Below are 21,587 nucleotides of genomic sequence, written 5' to 3' on the forward strand. Positions count from 1 at the left end.
TTACATCTCTCCCAGCCTCCAGGGCTGCATGTTTAACCTATTTCTCATGGTAATGGATGGGATTATGCAGGGGGAGAGAGAGAGAGAAGTGCGTGGGATCCTCCTCGCAGGTACAACGTGGTACAGAAGAATCCCACAGGAACATGGGATGTGAGAAGAGAGGAAATAACCCCTTCCCTGCTGGATCCATCTGCAGAGCTCGGTTTATAAATCCGCTTCCACTGGTGGCAAAAATAAGAAGCTTCAAGTGCTTCCACAAGCCACGTTCTGACTAATCATTGTGTTGTTAACTGCACTGACAGTATATGCCGCACTGCACATAGAATTTGTGCTGCTGTAATTAGTCCCTGTCCCCGAAGAGCCTACAATCTAATTTTAGGGCCTGAGGCAGCAGGATAAGGCTTGGTCCCTACTGTCTACTGCAGCGCTCGCCACGGGGACAAGAGCCGCCTCTCAATGGGGCCTGGCCCGCTGCCATGGGGGGGCCATTGCGCGGCGCGTTTTTCTTCCAGACTCGAAAATTGAGATGGACACCACGGGCGGCTCGGCCAATGAGGGCGAACCTGCCGGGTGACGTCATGGATGTGCCCCCGTCACTCCCCCCCGCCCCCCTGCAGCTCACTGCAGACCGGGGAACTCGGCTGCACGCGCCGCCAGCCTGGCAGGCGCGCGTGCAGCGCAGGCACTGAGGCCGTAGCCTAAAGCGACCTGCCGGAGGAGCTAACCCTGGGATTTGAACCGGGTTTAACTACTACCAAGGCAGTGTTCTTACCACTGGGCTCCTCCTTTCGCCTTTTAGTTATGTCAACAATAACTGTTGCTACACCAGTTAAACAAGCTGCCATCGTAAAGTAACACATACCCAGCTCTTTATAGGGGTTAGGTGATTACACAGAGCCTAGAAAATGGATTTCTAGGAAAAGTAGCAAAAGATGACACACTGTGAGTGCACATTTGCATGTCATTACCCAGAATCCCTGGCTGCAGTGGAAGCATTGTATGCCAAGAGATCATGGGGAAAGCAGGGTTGCAGACCTATCCAGGGTTGCCATCACTCGAGGTTTCACCAGGAGCCTACGGGGTTTGGCCACGTATCTCTGAGCTTCGGGTTTGCCTAGTAAACCACCGGGTGGTGGCAACCTTGGGCGGGTGGTGGCGGCGGCCACGTTTCCTGGCATCTCCCGGCATCTTCCCCCTGCAAATACTGGCAATATGGCTGCATGGCGCCGCGTTGCCATGCCAACGGGAACGCCATGTGACGTAACAGCATCACAGGACTCTCGTTGCCATGACAATGAGGCGCTACCTGACGTCATGCGGCGCCATGTTGTCATGGCAACTTGACGCCGTATGACGTTGTGACGTCACGTAGCGCCTCATTGTCATGGCAACGCGGCGCCATTTGACACCGCACAGCCATATTGAAGTGAATTGCAGGGGGAAGGTGCCGGAAGGACGCCAGAGGTAAGTGCTTTATTTTTAAAAATGTATTAAAATCTCCGGGTTGGCCGTCAGTCGACTGTGGGAACCCTGGAGCTGTCAGAGACGTGCAAATGTGCTCACAAGTGGTATTTTTATTTGCTGTACGGGGGAAGGTATTGTCACTTTTTTCATTCACCATAACTTACTGTGCATCTTACAGCTGTAAGAGTAAATGCAAGTGTCCTAAACATGAACGAGTGTGTACATTGCTGCACCTTCCTGCACGAAAGGGGTTAATGATCCAATGATAAAATGTTGCGTACAATGTCACTGACATTGAGGTGTCTGCAGAGGCTTATTGGTAAAGGAGTATAGTTGGGAGACATTGGATAATTGCCTTATTTCCTGCTGCTAATAGTACTCACTACAGTGGGGAGAAGGAGGGACTTGTAGCTGTATTAAGTGCTTTACAAGGTGCCGATTATTCCATAGCCACTGAAAGGGTTAAGAGATTTTAGGGAGGCCTGCTTGCTGGGTCACAGAGCCCACCTTGTAAAGATTTGTAATGCAGTAAAGCACCCTGCTCATTAATCCTCTCTGCTCTTTCAGGACTCCCCTCATACTAATAACTCCCAGGGCACACGGCAGGAAATATCAGTTTGATCCCTGATCTCTTAGGTCCCAGTCGTAATTTAGTGTCAGTTTGTTTAAATAGTTAAGCTGCTTTTGTTTTGAGGAAAAAAAGGAAGAAAAGAGAAGGGAAGTAGGTAAGATTAATAAGGCAGAAATGTATAATTTCCCCTTTCCAGTACACAGATACATACCTCTCATCCCCTCCTAATACACAGACATCAGGGACACGTACCTCTCACCTCCTCCTAATACACAGACATCAGGGACATGTACCTCTCACCTCCTCCTAATACACAGACATCAGGGACACGTACCTCTCACCTCCTCCTAATACACAGACATCAGGGACACGCATTTCTCCCCTCCTAATACACAGACATCATGGACACATACCTCACACCTCCTCCTAATACATAGATATCATTGACACATACCTATCACCTCCTCCGAATACATAGACATTAGGGACACGTACCTCCCACCTCCTAATTCAGACATCAGGGGCAGTTACCTCTCACCTCCTCCTATTACACAGACATCAGGAACACATTCCTCTCACCTCTTCCTAATACACAGACATCAGGGACACATACTTCACCTCCTAATACAGAGACACCAGGGACAGGTACTTCTCACCCCCTCCGAATACACAGACATCAGGGACACATACCTTGCACCTCCTCTTAATACACAGACATGAGGAACAGGTACCTCTCACCCCCTCCTAATACACAGACATCAGGGACATGTACTTCTCACCTCCTCCTAATACACAGACATCAGGGACGCATAACACTCACCTCCTCCGAATACAGACATCAGGGCCACATACCTCTTACCTCCACCTAAAACACAGACATAAGGACACATACCACGTACGCAGGCAGCCTGATCTCTTGTCTCCCTCACGTAGGTGAGAGCCATGAAGCCAATGTCCCTGGACGAGGCCACCCGTGTGATCCAGGTGTCAGAGAGGGCACGTCAGGGGCGTCTGAGGGCCAAGTTCATGAGGGAGATCTACCTGGAGGAGAAGAGAGAAAGGTTGGCCAAGCGGCAGGGCGAGAGAGCCGTGGACCCGGAGGTGGCTGCACTGCGCATCCAGAAGGTGAGAGTCTTATAGTGATATTTCTAGTGATTCCTAGCGATCTGTATCCATCCTAGCCAGTCCTGGACATGACAAGGTATCACTGCAACCCTAGCCCTAGAGGTAAGAGTCTACAGCAGGGGTGCGCAAACTGGGCGGCGCAAGATTTTTCAGAGGGGGGCGCGGCGGCTGCAGAGGCCCCGCGCTCTTCCCCAAGGCATTTAAATTAAATGCTGGGTGATTGCATGAGGCCTCTGCAACCTTGTCTTCGGCAACGTGGCGTCATTTGACGCCGAAGACAATGTAAAGAGGCGGGGCGGGAGCAGAGGGGGAGCGCAGGCAGGGGGGCGCCGCGGGGAAAGTTTGCGCTCCCCTGGTCTACATTCCTCTCCCTATCCTAACAAGTCCTAGAAGTGACATGTTTTATAGGTGGGCTCGGATTCTCCTGTCTTTAAGCCCTAGAAATAATAGCTAGAGAAGTGCAGAGGTGTCCCAGTTCATCACGCAAACGTTCTCCAAAAATCTTAATTTTCTTGGTAAAACATGCCATTTTCGCAAGTATTCTGTGTCCCAAAAGTCCAATATTTCACCCAATTTGTGATCACGCGCAGATGTTTTCCACGTCTCCAGTAATAGCATATTTATTGACGCACAAGCACAGTTTGGACACAGAACCTTCCAATCTCATTGCTGGTGTTCCCGGCACGTGGAAGTCATGGTGCTTGACCATAGGGCACATGGCGTTGGTTACCCACGGCCCCGTTCCATTTCTGCTGCTCCCTCCCCATGCTCCCTTCCTGTGTTCCTACGCCTCAGCTCAGGAAGGTGCTGCCATTCCTTCCGTATCCTAATGGCGTTTTCGTTTGCCCCACAGGACTGGCGCGGATACATTCAAAGGAAGACGACCAAGCAGCACCGTGAGGAGGAAATGATCTTCCTGGGCATGGTAGGGTCATCAGAGGTGACATTTCTTTAAAGTAACATTCCTTATGTCCGTGTCCAGCACAATATATCCATACACGTTCCCTTCACTTTCTCCTCTTTTTCACGCTGGTCACAAACTTCAACCTTCACTGTTGTTTTAGTTTACTTGTGGGGAAAAGGAAAAGTGTTTCCGCCAATCTGTAAAAAAAGAAGCACAATGATTTGTTTTGGGCATTAACGCTCTGTATGCGCCCCAAGCAAAGACCATTATTCGAGAGAAATCCATAAAACAGCGGCGTTCCTTAAAGTAAATAAAAGGCATGATTGCAAAGTTACTATATAATCTTAAAGTAGCCGCTGTTGCTCAGGAATTCTAAGGGGCCTGTGCTAGTAGCCTTCATTAAAAAAATCGCCGGGCCATTTTCGCCGCCTGTTTTTTGAGCGTTGCTATCACGGTATTAGAAAGCTTTGATTACCTGTGATAGCAAAATTTCCAAAACGGGCGAGTTGCCGGCGACGTAATGATCGCCTCTCTCAAAAGGCCTCACCAGGCGATTTGTTTTGGACGGCAGAGAGAGCTGCACAGAGAGCGCGGCCTCTCCCTGCGCATATCTCGCCGCGATCAAAAGTTTTTAATATAAATTTTAATACTAGTGTAGATGAGCAGGGGGTCTCCGGAGCAGAACCGCATTGATTTCCGGACCGGAACCCTCTGCTTCCCGAGATACAATCAAACATTAGCCAGCCAGCATAAATGAAGTAAATAATGCGTTCAACTTACCCCTGCCATCATGAAGGGCGTCCTCGTCAGCATACTGCAGGTCCATGTCCTCCGATGCCAGCAAGAATTCAAGAAAAAATACAATCTAATGGCCCCTAACCCCTTAATCACCGCAGTTAATAACCGCTATAGTAATTAATTGATTTGTTGGCCACTTGTTTTATTTCTTTAATTGATTGGTTGGATAGGTGTTTATTTATTTGTATTCTTATGTTTTGGAATAAGATAATTGTAATTCTTTTGCTTTTTTAGTGATATATTAATGTAATTGATGTGTAGTTGAGGCTTTTTAGTTCTTTTATTGTTGGGGTGTTTAGGTGCTGGTGTATTTCTTTGATTATTGTGTATTTTTGTCCTTAATTATTTTTATTAGGTTGACCATTGAGTGATATAGTGGCTTATAGCGGTTAGCCGCTAGGGTAATGAAGTTGATTGTAAATGCATTTTTACTGCATGTGATTTATGCCGGGGGTCTCCACAGCTGATATTAATGGGTATCAGCTCCGGAGACTCCCGGCTTGAATCTGATGCAGGAAAAATGCATTTTTTTTTCTAAGTGCCGTCTCGCCGCCTCTCAGCAGCTTCTCACCAGCTTCACGCCAACTTTTCCTGGTGTGAGGATTTGGGGAGAAACTTGCCATTCTAGAGCTTTGATTAGCCTCGATAAGCTAATCGAGGCTACTAGAATTGCACGAGTTTCAGAACCTGCCGCTAAGTGGCTTATTGCCGCTCACCCGGCGATCTTTTTTTGACGGCTGAAAATTTGGGTGATTTATGCCTTTTTCGCCCACTTATCGAGCCTTAATGCATAGCAGTCGGCATTTGGGCCGATAAGTGCTCGATAAATGGCTTATCGAGGCTTATAGAATCTCTCTCCCATCACTTTCCTTTAATAGCTTATGATGTCCCCAATTCTTTCCGCCTCTCTCTGCTTCTCCAGCGTTCTTACTTTCTTCTCACGCGCCAACTGACTTCCTCTCTTTCTTTCTTCGTCTGCTTTCTGTGTATACTTTATAGCTATCTGACTCTCATTATCTGCCAGCAGGCTATGTGCATTAATTAATTAATTTATTTATAAAATGTTTTACCAGGAAGTAATACATTGAGAGTTACCTCTCGTTTTCAAGTATGTCCTGGGCATAGTTAATATGACAAATATTTCATGGTTACAAATACAGTTACATAAATGAACAGGGTATAGATTATATACAAGACATTGCATGCACAGTTAGAGAAGATGTATATTATAGGCTTATGTAACAGTTACAGACCAGATTAAAATGTGAGACAGCCTTAGTTTTGAAAGAACTTAGACTGGTGGTGGATGTGAGAGTCTCCGGTAGGTTGTTCCAGTTTTGGGGTGCACGGTAAGAGAAGGAGGAGCGGCCGGATACTTTGTTGAGCCTTGGGACCATGAACAGTCTTTTGGAGTCAGATCTCAGATGATAAGTGCTGCATGTGGCAGGGGTGAGGAGCTTGTTCAGATAGACGGGTAGCTTGCCCAGAAAGTATTTGAAGGCAAGACAGGAAAGGTGAACTTTGCGCCTAGATTCGAGTGATGACCAATCTAGTTCTTTGAGCATTTCGCAGTGATGTGTGTTGTAGTTGCATTGGAGAACGAAATGACAAATTGAATTGTAGAGGGTGTCAAGTTTGCCAACGTGGGTTTGGGGTGCCGAGCCATATACTATGTCTCCATAGTCGATAATTGGCATAAGCATCTGTTGTGCAATACGCTTTCAGACCAGCAGGCTTAGGGAGGATTTGTTCCTATAAAGTACACCTAGTTTGGCATAGGTTTTGGATGTCAGGGTATCAATGTACATTCCGAATGTTAAGTGGGAGTCAAACCATATGCCCAGGTATTTAAAACTAGTAACAGGAGTTAGGGTGTTGTTAGCGATGGTTCTGATCTGGAGCTCAGTCACTGGAAGCTTTAAAAATTTAGTCTTGGTCCCAAATACCATTGTTATAGTCTTGTCAGTGTTTAAAAACAGTTTGTTTGGGGAAATCCAGTTTTCGAGTCTCAAAAAGTCAGACTGAAGTATGTGTTCAAGGTCAGAGAGGCTATGGCTGTGTGCATATAGGATGGTGTCATCTGCATACATGTGTATTGAGGCTTCCTTACAAGCTGTGGGAATATCATTGATAAACACTGAGAAGAGTAGGGGCCCCAGAACAGAGCCTTGCGGGGCGCCACAGGTGATATCCAGGGGGTTGGATTTAGAGCCTGAGATGGACACATATTGGGATCTACCTGATAGGTAGGACTGAAACCAGTTTAAAGCATGCTTCCCTATTCCAGAGCTCTGGAGTTTGTTAAGCAGGATAGCATGATCAACAGTATCAAAAGCCTTTGCAAAATCTAGGAATATTGCACCAGTGAGTTGACCCCGTTCCATTCCACACTGGATTTCATTGCAAACTTTTAGCAGGGTAGTTACGGTAGAGTGTTTGGGGCGAAAGCCAGATTGGAATTGGCTAGGGAAATTTGTCTTGTTATAGTAATCGCTTAATTGGGAGTGGACACATTTTTCCATGACTTTGGATAGGATTGGGAGAAAGGAGATTGGCCTGTAGTTTGAGACAGTGTTTTTGTCCCCACTTTTGAAGATTGGGACAACTCTGGCAGTTTTCCAGGTCTTAGGGATATGGCCTGCAGACAGGATAGTGTTGACTATGGAAGCAATTGGTTTGGCAATTGCTGGGGCACTAAGTCTTAGGAACCTAGATTGTAGTAAGTCAGGTCCACATTGGTTACTGAGTTTTAATTTGAGGAGCGCTTGTGTAATCTCTTCGGATACTGGGCCAAATTGAAAATTGTGGGCAGTGTTGTGAGGGGGTGGGGCTATATGGGTACTCCCAGGATGAGATTCAGGTTTGTGGTTTGGGTTGCATTTCGCTAATAAGTTAGTAGCACACCCCACAAAGTAATCATTGAATGCATTTGCAATGTCAGTTGGGTTTGTCAGAGTAATGTCCCCCTTAGTGATATTACTTGGCTGTTGATGGTTAGAAGGCTGGAATATGTTGTTGATAAGCTTCTAGAAGTTAGCTCGGTTTGATGTATACTGGTGGAGATTGTCAGAGTAATATTGTACTTTTGCGTGCCTTGTTTGCCTTGTGCACATGTTCCGCATGCATCTGTAGTGATTGAGATCCTTGGTAGTGCCAGTTACTTTGTAGCTTTTCCACAAGGCATCCCTCAACTGGTAGAGTGCTATAAGGTCAGGTGTAACCCATGGAAGGTGGGCCCCCCGTACCCTTATTCTGCATAGTGGAGCATGGGTATCACAGAGTTTTAAGAACTCGGACTGGAAATAGTCGAGTGCAGAATCGGGGTCGGGAATTAAATCGATTATGTACCAAGGGCAGTTGGTAAGGTCATCCAGAAACTGTTGTGGGTTAAAGTTTCTAAATGTTCTAGTGAGGAGAACTTTAGGGCTTGATTGGGGCGGTTTAATTTTCCTTACACAGTACACTATTGCATGGTCACTGAAAATGTCAGGAAGGATGCCAGAGGATTGGATTCTGCTGGGGTTTGAGGAGAGAATCCAGTCAAGCAAGGAATGGTTGTGCGATTTCAGGTTTGTCCGTGTGGGTTGGGAAATGAGTTGCGATAGGTTAAGCGATTTGATTTGTATCTGGATTTTGTGGTTTTTAGGGTCAAGCCAATTGAAGTTGAAATCCCCAAGAACTACAGTAGCAGCTCACTGTTCTCATTCAGAGAGGAAATGGAGCCAAGAAACTGGGTGATTTCAGTCAGGGACTGTAGTGGGGCTTTAGGGGGGCGGTAGATGCCAGCGAGCAAGAAGGGCTTAGAAAATGGGAGGCATATTCTGCCAACTAGTTTTTCAAAAGAGGGTGGGCTTGGGGGGCAATTTAACAGTGTAAATTGTAGGGTGTCTGCAATATAAAATAACACCCCTCCTCCTCTCTTTGACCTATTTCTCCTAGAAATGGAATATCCCTGAATGGCAATTTGTGCATCAGGGGTTTTAATGATGTCACATGCCAGATACATACAGGTACAACACCCAGTGGCTAAATTGCTTGTTAAGAGAAATTGTAATAACCCATAGAATTAAAAATAGAATGTATCCAATTGTATCCAAACATAGACAAAAACTTGCTCCTTAATCCCAGGAACCATCATGCACAATTTAGTTACGACATCTTAAAAGGTGTCCAAATGCCTAGCGAAGAGACAGACAAAAAACTTTCCGAAATATATATATATTTGCTGTCCTGCTGGGCTCGGTGCACCAGTGACTTGGTTAATAATAGATTTACTTCCATCTGATAAATCAAAGGCCCGGGCCATAGAGGGGGGGAGCAGTGCTGAGGCGCGCGGACGCTGAGGCTCGCCTGCAGAAGCTGTGCGATTCCACGCACATACAGGCGAGCCAGCGTCCGCGATCGGAGGTGGGGGGAGACTGAGGGAGGCGGGGCAGTGACGTTGACGCAGCCCCACTCTCATTGGAGGTTTTCAGCCGACAGCGCGCTGAAAAACAGCTTGGCGCTCGGCTGAAAACTCCAAAGCCTGAGCACGCCTGCGAACGCTCGCGCGAGCCCCCTCTCAAGGCATCCTCATTGAGGATGCAGGGGCTCAGCGCTGAGCGTCCGCATGCCTCACACGGCCTGTCCTTGTATGGACGAGGACTAAGCAGTGATTTGGATACAGGAGCAAGGCGACGCGATCTACCAAGAAGAGTGGGTGCACCTGATACAGTAGCCATTGATTCTTTAATGCTACTTAAACAAACACGGACGATGCAGGTTTAGTGTTTACAGATACAGTCAGGGCGCTCTGGCTCTGCTGAGCTCGTGTCCAAGTGACCTTTCCAGCAATAGATTCACTACTGCTTTTTACCCTGAGCAGTGTTTACCTTGGCCGAGACTTATTGGGCAATTCATTTTTATTATTTGTCGTGTTTATTAGATTGCAGTCAGTTATTTCAACCTTTCTTTTACCCTAACGTAGTAATAAAGATTTCGATTGTAATCACTGCTACCTACCATCCAACACTGTTGGGAATGGAGGGCTTCATATACTGGGACTTTCTTTCTTCTTTGGGGTTTGTTTTTCGCTATTTACTTCCCTTTGAAGCACCTCCCAAAACAATAATCCTATTCTGGCTGTAGCGAGGGTCCCCCTATTCCCTTTTCCCCCTTGATCACTTCTGGCAAGGAATACAGCCTTTCTCTTTTTTATTTTATCCCCCTCCAAGTCACTAGCGCTACATTCTGAGTGCAAAGCATTAAAAGCAGCGTGTAGCAGGCACCTCTGAGGCGGAAAGGGTCACCAGAATTAGGGGCCTATTAAGTAACGTCTCCTGGCTTCAAAACTGGGGTAAAAATAAGCGCAAACCCCCCCTCCCCAAAACTAGTTTTGCAGTTTGCAGAGACTTTATGAAATGATCCTCCTTGGGCTCTTCTGAAATCTAGTCCAGTATTACTACTATTTTATTTAATTGCACTTTGACTGTTGAACATTGTGTCTTACATGGTACTGTAGTTGCAGTTTAGATTTTGGATTGTTACACATGGTTTGGATTACGAAACAGAACGTTAATAAAAGCAGCGTTGCATGGCTGAGTGCTTTCACCTCTTTGCTGCTCCAATAAGAGAGCAGGCTGCAGGGTTAACCTTTCCTGAGCGTTTCCTGCAAACCCCCGGTAAGGCTCCCTTGTGAGAGGGGGAAAGTCCTTTTGGCAGCTGTAAGTGGAGGGTAATTCCAGTGTTGTGAGCAGCCCGGCCGCCAGACACAGCTCAGCCCAGACTCTCGCGGGAAGCACAGCGCCTGCCTCCTGTATCGGAGTGTGTAATGATGGATTGAGAGGCAGCCGCACAGCTCATGCTTCTCTGATGCACACTTTTATCACACAACTCCGTGCAAATGAGCCATGCCTCAGCCCTGCCCAGGTACACTGGGACAGTGAATAGATATCACAGCTGTTAATGTGATTCAGGCAGAGCCGAGCGGGTAGGCGTGAAGAGAGAGTGGGAACCTTCCGAAGGGTTATTACAAAGGCAGAGCTGCATTGGGGCTGGAACTAGTGTTATTCCGCCCGCCCCCCGGGATTATACATTCTGGTAATGTACTGTATGTATGTTACTGGTTTTGTATGTACTGCACCGCCACCCAAAATATAGTCCTGCAGAGCTGAGGCCTCAGAAGGGACTCGCCCCTTAGAATTAAGCAGGGGTGCTGCCTGGGTGTAGGGTTGCCAGGTGTCCAGTATAGAACCGGACTGTCCTGTGTTTGGACACACTGTCCAGTAAAAATAATAATGAGGTAATACTGGACATGTCTGTGTCCGATATTACCTCTCTGGACACAGTGACCTGACCGGCTTGGGGGCCTCGGGATTTCCCCGAGCAGGGCTGTTGCTAGGGGGCTGGGCAGCTTCCTCCATCCTGATTGGCTGCATTACCCAGCAGCAGCCAATTGGGAGGAGGTGTCAGGAGCAAGTGCATAGGAGTTATAGGGAGAGGTTATATGGGGCAATAGGGGTGATAGGGTGGGGTTATATAGGGCAATTGGAGGAGTTATAGGGAGAGGTTATATGGAGCAATAGGAGAAGTAATTGGGAGCGGTTATATGGGGCAATAGGTGTAGTTATAGAGAGAGGTTATATGGAGCAATAGGATAAGTCAGCGGTGCGCAAAGTGGATGGCGAGCCCCCCTGATTTTTTGGGGGGCGCTGGCGGTTGCGGTCCCGCTCTCTTCCCCAAGGCATTTAAATTAAATGCCGGAGGACTGCGCAAGGCCTCTGCAACTACACTTACTGTGGTTCAGAAGCTTGGTGTCAGGCGTCGGCATGGCAATGCGGGGGCATGTGACGCCATGGTTGCCACAGTAACGTGACGTCAAATGATGCTGCGGGTAAGGTGGGCGCTCTAACTGAGGAGAGCAGACAGGGGGCGCTGCAAATAAAGTTTGCGCGCCCCTGGGATAAGTTATAGGGAGAGGTTATATGGGGCAATAGAGGGAGTTATAGGGAGGGGTTATATGGGGCAATAGAGGGAGTTATAGGGAGGGGTTATATGGGGCAATAGAGGGAGTTATAGGGAGGGGTTATATGGGGCAATAGAGGGAGTTATAGGGAGGGGTTATATGGGGCAATAGAGGGAGTTATAGGGAGGGGTTATATGGAGCAATAGGAGGAGTTATAGGGAGAGGTGTTATGGAGTAATAGAAGAAGTTATAGGGAGCAGTTATATGGGGCAATAGGAGGAGTTGTAGAGAGCGGTTATATGGAATAATAAGGGAGGTTGTATCTATTTCTCATCATCATTTTTAACTGTCAGGTCTGTGTGGCATGAACCTAAAAGGAAAAAAAAGAATATGTATTTGCTGAAAACGCATTTCTTGCACTTAATGTAGGAGCTAAGGATGTAATATAAAAGCACGCACTGAGGGCCATTAAGCGTGATGCATAGTCGCCTAACTGTAACATGACAGCATTTCACCACCCAGTGTATAATGGGTTTGTATACATGCAGAATGCTCCTTTCCTGTGTTCTGCAGCTATTCTTAATACATTCTATTTATATCTGCGGAATCTGCCTGATAAATTAGCTGTTAAGGACACTTTGCATAAATATTTATGCCTCCTGTTTGCATGGGGGCAGAACAGTTTGATTTACAGGGTAATGTTATGTTTAATGACCCACTCTCTGCTCCCTACAGAGCCCAAACCACATATCAACAGTACAGCGCATTTAAAGGTGACACGCCGCGCGCTCTCTGCTCCACTGGGCTCTCTTAACTCTTCCACTGCCCGGTGAAGCCAGCGACACATTGCGAAGGATTGTGCCATAGGTGACAATGTTAAATAGATTGCATAAACTGAGGGGCAGCCGCAGGACTGCTAAATGAGTAGTTTGTATTGTAGTAGGAAATGTTTCTTCTATTAAGAATGATTCATGTGCTGCACTGTATAATGCAGGGGTGGCCAACTCCAGTCCTCAAGGGCCACCAACAGGTCAGGTTTTCAGGATATCCCTAGTTCAGCACAGGTGGCTTTATCGACTGAGCCACAGATTGAGGCAACTGTCCTGAAGCAGGGATATCCTAAAAACCTGACCTGTTGGTGGCCCTTGAGGACAGGACTTGGCTACCCCTGGTATAGTGATACTGCGTATATATGTACGTGTCAAACCTACCAAAAGCTCTCTGTACCGAGGATGTTGAACGATAAAACGATCAGAGATCACGTTCACCTTTGCTGTGCTGCCTCAGTTGCTGGAGCGGTTCATCTTTCAGTTGTGTGGTTAGCAAAGAGTGAAAGGAGAGTCTGTGGGATTACGTCCCAGACTCAGGAGGCTGTAAAATCAGAGCCCGTTCACATAGGAACTCAACCCACACTCACATGATGTGAAAATAACACATTATCGCCCAGCTTTGTAAGTGTGAACGGTACCGCCATCCACAGCCAAGAAAAGAAGTGTTAAGCATGAGACATCCATACTGCAGGACTCACTTTAAGGGCGTGTTCAGGGTGGCTGCCACGCGACGTGCATGCGCGCTCACGTCCGTCGCAATTTCAGGTTGTTCGGTGGGAGTGTTCAAACTGAAAACTCCACCGGCGGCAAAGTGCAGCATTGACACTGCTACATTTTGCCGCTACAACCAAAAAGGATATTTGGGGCGGCAAACCAGCTCCGTGACATGTCCGCCCCTCCACGCCCCCAAACGCCGTGACCCGACTCCTGTACCCTGAACACAGATCGCTGGGCTGCAGGCGCACGCGGGGGAGGCGCGCACGGACGCAAGCGCTCGTAGCAGCCACCCTGAACTCGGCCCTACCCTTTCACTGCCGGTTGTAGCACAGAAGGGTTGACGGAGTTACACAGCTGATGGAATCTGCAGAGGATCACAGGACTTCTAGGAAGAGGTGCAGAGGATTGCACCATCTTATGTAAAGGAACACCTTCGCAGCGATGAGAACTGCAGAGCATTGCTCAGCTTGTGCTGCTCTCGTTCTCGCATCTCCTTGCACGATTCTTAAGGTCCGTTATGGGTTCACGCACCCAAACGGGCATTACACTCCCGTTCAAGTCGGTGGGCATTACACTCCCGTTCAAGTCGGTGGGCATTACCGTCCGTTCGGATGCGTTAACCCGTAACGGAGCTTGATGAGTCTGGGGGTTAGTCTGCAGCGAGGGTCTTTTTGCCTGCTCTATTCCACTTGATATCATTCCATCAGACTGCTTCCCTGCGACACAGCCCTGCGGCTTTTAATGATGGTTCATCGCCCGCTGAAGTTGCTTTATTAACGAAGTCTCTGCTCCCCCTCACTCCGCTCCCTGCTTATGCAGAGGAGTCCTGTCCTGTTTAATGATCTCTGCCTGCTCTCAGCACGTGATGTAAGCAGTCGTTCTAGGTCATTAGCCCGGGAAAGCGAGGGCTGGAGTGGCCCTGCACTTTTGGAGAGCGGCCATTAACATACCCCCCCCCCCCCCCCACATCGGCACGTCCTCCCTCCACCTCTCCCACCATCACACGCAGCATCAGGGTAGTATGATGTATAGCAGAGCAGCTCCGCACACGTTTACTTAATGCACCAGGCCAATTTTTCTCTGTGCAAAAATATTTTTCTTTACAAATTGCAATGCCGTTCACTTTATCATCCTGTTCAAACACTTCTCTGCACTGCCCTCATCTATTTATCTATTCCAGTGGGAAAAAACACATGGATCATGCAATCCCTTGTTTATACACGCTGCTGTTTAGGGATACCTGCTGTCCCATGCTTAGCAGGACCATCCCAAATTTGTAGGGTGTGTTCTAATGCATACAACCAAAGACAAAACAGCCCCAATGCTACATCTAACGTGACAAATGATTAAGTTAAATACTATCTGTTAGTCTCATCATTAAGGGTCATTAATCAATCCGTTGTCCAAAGCAATATGTCTGCAACCCTGTCAAGGTTAACCCTTGACTGCAGGTCCTGCACTGCCTGCACATGTTCTGTTTACCTCTCTACTGGAGGAAGAAGTCTCTCAATAGACTGGTCTTCGCAAGTATATGTCAGGACCTGACAATTAAAGTGGGGTGGGTGAGCTTAAATCCAAGGTGGAGGTTGTCACAAAACCCCCAATAGTTGTTTCCAACCTACATTTAAATGCACACGCACCTTAAAACACAAACCCTTATTATATATATATATATATATATATATATATATATTAACAGAAAAAGAGAGAGAGCGCACGCCCCATAGCATAATACTGTGTTTTTAATATGATAAAGGGAAGGGAAGGGGTGGGGGGGGGGGGGGAAGAAACACACTCACAAGAGTAAAATGATAAAAAGGCAATTTGTGATTATATCACCACCATCCGGTTCTGTGCTGCAGATTGTCCGTCTTTGTGGGCTCCCTCAGGGCTGCCTGTTGAAGTCTCAGCTCACCGGATTCCTGGGGTGCCGTTTGCCTTCTGAATTCAGTCCACCGGAGTCCAAGGACTTGGCTCTCCACTACGAATGGCCGCCGTATGAATCCCACGCTGGATGTGGCCTCGTGCGCGTGCGCAGCGTCGTAGTGACGTAATCGCCAAGGGCTTTGGGCTTTGAGAAAGTCGCCCAGCGGTGATGAAACGCGTCAGGGACTCTGATAGCGCGATTACGTCAAAATATATGCGCAAAGGTAGATCGCTACTTACAAAGTAGCAGATGTAAACAAGCATATAGGATATAATAATCCTCTCCGTCCTGCTGCCTGGAGTCACGATTTGTTTGTCCTCCACGTGGAACGCTGAGATCTCTGGCGGCAGCTATTCTCCTGAGCTTCCTGGTTGTTCCTCCGATCTCGCGAGACTAGCCCGCTGATGTCACTCAACCGGAATAACGGCCGCAACTTGAGTATAATGTCCAGGGGTGCTCTGATGTTCGGGAGATTCTGCTGGATGTAGATACTGGATAGGGGATGCTAAGAGTTGTCTTAGAGCCTCCACCCTACGCGTTTCGTCCTGTAACTAGGACTTCACTTCAGTGTCAACATCTAGCGCCTAAGCAACTCATGGCGCGAAACACAGGAAAACGCTGCATAGCAGCAGTGTTATTGTTAGAGATGTCACTCCCCCAAAATGCGTTTCCTGAATTTTCGCTGCTGTCACTCCCCCAAAATGCGTTTCCCGGATTTTCGCTGCTGTCACTCCCCCAAAATGCGTTTCCTGGATTTTCGCTGCTGTCACTCCCCCAAAATGCGTTTCCCGGATTTTCGCTGCTGTCACTCCCCCAAAATGCGTTTCCCGGATTTTCGCTGATGTCACTCCCCCAAAATCCGTTTCCCGAATGTTCTCGCATTTCTCCCCCCCCCCCCCCAAAAAAAAAATCAGTTTTGTGGTGTAAAATCCACAAACGTATTTGGTCGTTTTTTAATCCGCGCAAATGCATCAAAAACCGCCATTGGATACAACCCACGAACGGATTTGTAGAATCCAATTCTGCATTGGATTATACAAATCCGTCCCGGGTTGCGGAATCCGCGGAGTGTATTGGTAATAATAATAATAATAATAAAAATCCGGAAAACGCGAATCGCACTTTTTCATGCTGATCCGCTGAAATACGCGGGACCAAAGGAACTGTCCGATCCGATGGGGATCCAAATCCGCCAATAAAAATTCGCCTATTTCTAATTATTGTCGTCATTTCTGCTGGTTGCTGCATCATATGTTCGACATCTCATTCTGATCGGAGATCTTTGACATAAAGGAAAGGGTAAAAAAAAAAGAATGGATAAAGACGCAGAATTAGCCATATTCCACAATACAATACATACATCAAGTAAACTCTCCTATTTATTTTATTCCACCGAAAGCAGCGACTACCCTCACTAAAAAAAAAAGGCATGAGTGTTAAAAATCATTATTGTCTTAATCTCTAGCATCTCCGGTTACCGTGGTAACCTTTTAAACGTCATAGGGCTCTGGGGAAAGCTCCATTTTAACCTCCCGGACACTTAATATTTGAAACCGCTTATATCCTGGACGTTGCGTCCGATTTTAAACATAAAAACAGCGTTGGGAAGGGTTAGAAACGTGTGATCAGCGCAGACTGCTGCTTTAAGTCACCACAGTGAGATGAACGTATGACTATAAAAATAGCCAGGAGAGGGGGCAGACACTGTTCATTTAATTACAGCAGATTACATATTATTGCAACTAAGAGATTTGATGTTACTTAAAGATTATTAGTAAGTTGTTTGAGTTTATTTTGGACGGAGCCTGTGGGTGTCAGGTAAAGTTTCCTGGCTGCACAACCGAGACAAAACTAAAGCAAAAACAAATGCATCAAAAGAAGATGTCCCACAGGGCAGGGGTGCTCAAATTCACCCCCCAAGACCGTCCAAAAGGTCAAGTTTCCAGGATATCCCTGCTTCAGCACAGGTGGCTCAGTCTACGACCGAGCCACTGAATGAGCTACCTGTACTGAAGCTGGGATATCCTTAAAACTTGACCCGTTGGGGGGGTCTTGAGGACTGGATTTGAGCACCCCTGCCATAGGGGGCAATGGGATTCGTGTCTTTGATACATTTGGTTCACCCCCCCCCCTTCCCCCTGCATTTCAACTTAACAATGGAATTGTTTTTTTGTGGGTGGCTGATTTTTTTTGTTTGTTTTGTTTTTAAAGGAAGTATCAATCACCCAGATTTAGCCATTGAATGATGTCCCTTTTACCCAGGGTTGCCACCTTCTATTGAACCCTAACCCGGAGACTTTTTGCAATGACATTTTTTTACATGTATTTATTTTATTTATATATTTATTTCTCTTGCCTTCAGTGGCGGCGGCATCTCACGGCATCTTCCCCTGCAAGGTCCAAATTCAGCATGGCTCTGCGACATCAAGTGGCGCGCGTTGCCATGACACCGTGTCGTCACGTGACGTCGCGGCGCCATGCGGTGTCAAGTTGCTATGACAACGGGACGCCATATGACGGCCACGTGATGCCTCAGTTGACTGGATTTGCAGGGGGAGATGCCGATGCCGCAGCCCGGCGATTTTTCGGGTAAACCCGCAGCCGGGAGGTACGTGGCTGAAAACCAATAGTCCCCGGGTCAAACCCAGAGTGGTGGCAACCCTGCTTCTATCAGTTTATTTTGACCCTTGAAGAGACTGCACCCAAGACACCTGCCTGGGGTGCTTACTGCTTCATTGTCTGCGAATGAGCCTCAACAAAAGGCAGATCCCTCGGACGGCTCTGCCGCAGCTTTGAAGCCGGGGTCCATGGCCCCTGGTGTATACCCTCAGCATTAAGATGGACAGCGGTACTTACTGGATCCAGATAACTATGCCGACATGCAGCACGCTAAATAAATACAGCATACGCTTTTTGAATTAAGGCCCTCCAAATAATTTCCTTATAATAGGAACCAGGCTGTGCTGAAATCGGGTGCAGTAACCTTCCTTCGTTACTGGCACGGACAGCGGTGTCTTCTTACTGCTACGCACATTAATCCTGACTCTTGTCAAGGGTCTCTTACGTCAAAGACTCTATGTGTCGGATCAGTGGAGAGAGGAGCTTCCCCCGTCCTATTGTTTTATGGTTTTTTTTAAACTTTCGTTATAATAACAACACTTATTATTTTTCCACGGTTGCCTGTTTGTTTTATTCTTTTTCCCTGCTGCTCTCGAGGAGGGGAAGAATGGGGGGGGGGGGCGGCAGAGTCATTTTCCTACAACCCGTATAACCAGCTGCACGAACAAAAATACCAGGAAGCAAGTGACAAAGCAGCAGCGGCGTGAGATCCAAACAACAACAGCAGCAGCAGCGCGGAGCTCTGATTAAGCCGTGGGAAGGGCGCACATGTTAGGTTCAGATCGGTTCCCTGGCTCATCCCTCGGAACGGGATGGAGTTGGTGGAGTTGACACCTGTGCGAGGGATGTGGTGGTGCCGCTGTCTTCTAATGAGGCTCCCTCGCAGACAATGAAGCATTGTACATCCCAGGCAGGTGTCTTGGGTGCCTTCTGGGGCCACAATGAACAGATAGACGGGACATAATTAATGGGTTAAGCTTGGCTGGCTGGAGCCTCCTTTAAAAAAAAAAAATAAGCTAGACACCTATAAGAAACCAATGACAATGTTAAGTTAAACAAAATGTGACCTAAGTGGTAAGGTCCCATAAAACACTTCACTGCCGGAAAGATCTGCAATGCTTGGCTTTACATACAGAAATGCATGTATTTGCTATAAGTTATAAGGAGTTAGTAGCACAGCCTTCAGGTGGAACTACGTCTCTGTTACAGCAGCCCCCTATCACTCCTCTGACTGTCACCCAACGAATACAAAGCTCTGCTGTGTCCTTCTTTATCACAACCTTTCCTGCTCTGACCCTGCAAGTTATCCAATGTCCCCAGTATCAGAACTTGTTTGGTTCTTGCACAATTAATACAGGTCTCTCTTGCATATCTCTTATAAAAGCTCTGTCTTCTATCAGAACGTTCTTAGATCCCAATGCAATTTATACACATCCCACAATATCCCCAGTGTCAGCGTTTCTCCCCTGGCTGTTACCGGAGGAATACAGAGCCCCCAGTGTTCCCGGTATTAGAGCTTCACATGGGTTCTGATATCCTGATACAAGCAGTTTACATTAGGCCCCCTGTACCAGAACTGCCCCTAGAGTCTGTTACCTTGATATACACAATGGCTTTACCATACTGAGTATACAGAACTGTCCTGAAACTGAGGACACGAGGAACAAGCTTCCCAGTATACCCAGTGCTGCTTTCTATCTGGTGCAAAGTAATAACCATAACAAGCAGGCATGTTACTGGGCACCTCCAGCACTGGAACTGACCTTTGAGTTGTCACCTCTCTCACATTCTCCTCTCACATTCAAAAGGTATCTAAAACCTGTCGCTTTTTCCTCTGCAATATAACTAAGATACGCCCGTTCCTCTGTTGCTCGACTGCTAAAACTCTGACTCAGGCCCTCATTCTCTCCCGTCTTGATTACTGTAACCTCCTGCTGTCCGGCCTTCCTGCCGCTCACCTGTCTCCCCTACAATCTATCCTAAACGCTGCTGCCAGAATCACTTTGCTCTTTCCTAAATCTGTCTCCGCGTCTCCCCTGCTGAAATCCCTCTCCTGGTTTCCTATCAAATCCCGCATCTCGCACTCAATTCTCCTCCTCACTTTTAAAGCTTTACACGCTTCTGCCCCTCCTTACAACTCAGCCCTAATTTCTCGCTATGCACCATCCAGACTCTAGCGTTCTGCTCAAGGATGTCTTCTTTCTACCCCCTTTGTATCTAAAGCCCTCTCCCGCCTTAAACCCTTCTCACTGACTGCTCCGCACCTCTGGAATGCCCTTCCCCTCAATACCCGACTAGCATCCTCTCTATCCACCTTAAGACACACCTGCTTAAAGAAGCATATGAATAGCACTGTGGATAATACTGGGCACATGATACATAAAGCTTGGCCCCCTGCAGATGCACTTTCCAGAACTCGCTCCTAGTGTCTCTGTACGTTCTCCCTACCTACCAATTAGACTGTAAGCTCCTCGGGGCAGGGACTCCTCTTCCTTAATGTTACTTTTATGTCTGAAGCACTTATTCCCATAATCTGTTATTTATTTGATTACCACGTGTGTATTACTACTGTGAAGCGCCATGTACATTAATGGCGCTATATAAATAAAGACATACAATACAATACCTGCCTCCAGGTCGCCCAAACAAACCCGGCCTGTCCTCTGAAATGGGATAAAGGCAGTGAAGGGGTTTGAGGCAACCCATACAGGCTGTCATGTCCATGTTGTTTAGAGCCGCATGGCACATCATGCCCCTCCTTGGCTGCTAACTCTTCTGTGTGCCTACAGGTGCCACCACCTCACTTCAACAGGATGAGCGTGGCTCAGATAACGGCCCTTAAGACGGAAGCCCTGCGCTCTGACCTGCAGGAGCAGTACGAGGCCGAGTATCAGCACGCTCTGGTTCAGATCAGAGACACCGTCCGCAATACCGAGGGTCCAGACATGAAGGAGACACTTCAGGACCAGATCCGACAGTGGTTCATCGAGTGCAGGTACATAGCAACATAACTACCATTATTGTGTGTGTCCATAGCAAGAAAAGAACGTGAGCTGGAGTTGCCGATAGTAGCTACTGGTTTGGTCTCTCTCACTCCCACCTTGTATATGAGAACTGAGCTGTACTTGCCCACTCCTTGTAAGTGAAATGAGTGCCAGTGAAGGAGGAGGGGAGGCTGCAAGACAACAGCAAGAAATAAGCAGGTGAATTTCGAGACGTGATCTGAGTTGGAGTGGAAAGGGGGCTAATCAGTCACAATAAATATATTATTTAAATATACTTTTCATTGATTCTGACAGTAGATGCAATGCTGCGTGTAGAATATGTCACTTAAAATTAATGCTAAATACACCGGTGCGTAATGTGACTTACCCACAGTTACACACAACAAGCACTGGGGTTTCCAAGCATCTTCTCCCACTTCAAAGATAGTTGCTTTATCACTAATCCATACTCCACAAGGTATGCAGGTCCTTTGAGATTGAGGTGCTTATTTATCTCCGCGCGGAAAGTTCTATTGACTGGAGTAGGACTTTCCGTGCGTTAGCGCCAGATCACAGCTATTGCACTTTCTTGGCTAAGGCCCTACATTGTACCGTGTTCCTTCCCATGGAAGGGTGAGAAAGGGAACGTTCTGAAGAGCTGTCCTGACAGGGGAGAGGGGGAATGATTTAGTGTATCGATAAAAA

General features: G+C 47.3%; 1 protein-coding gene across 1 annotated transcript in view; it reads left to right on the forward strand.

Annotated features, from left to right (window-relative positions):
- Positions 1–21,587, forward strand: part of DRC11 (dynein regulatory complex subunit 11) — a 78,362-nt gene that overhangs the window by 17,656 nt on the left and 39,119 nt on the right. The window contains exons 4-6 of the mRNA XM_075607347.1: positions 2,969–3,160; positions 4,014–4,085; positions 20,688–20,893. Of these exons, the coding sequence (XP_075463462.1) occupies positions 2,969–3,160; positions 4,014–4,085; positions 20,688–20,893 (470 nt within the window). The remainder of the gene's footprint in view (positions 1–2,968; positions 3,161–4,013; positions 4,086–20,687; positions 20,894–21,587) is intronic.

This window comes from Ascaphus truei, chromosome 7 (assembly GCF_040206685.1).
Source record: "Ascaphus truei isolate aAscTru1 chromosome 7, aAscTru1.hap1, whole genome shotgun sequence".
In the NCBI taxonomy this organism is placed as follows: Eukaryota; Metazoa; Chordata; class Amphibia; order Anura; family Ascaphidae; genus Ascaphus; species Ascaphus truei.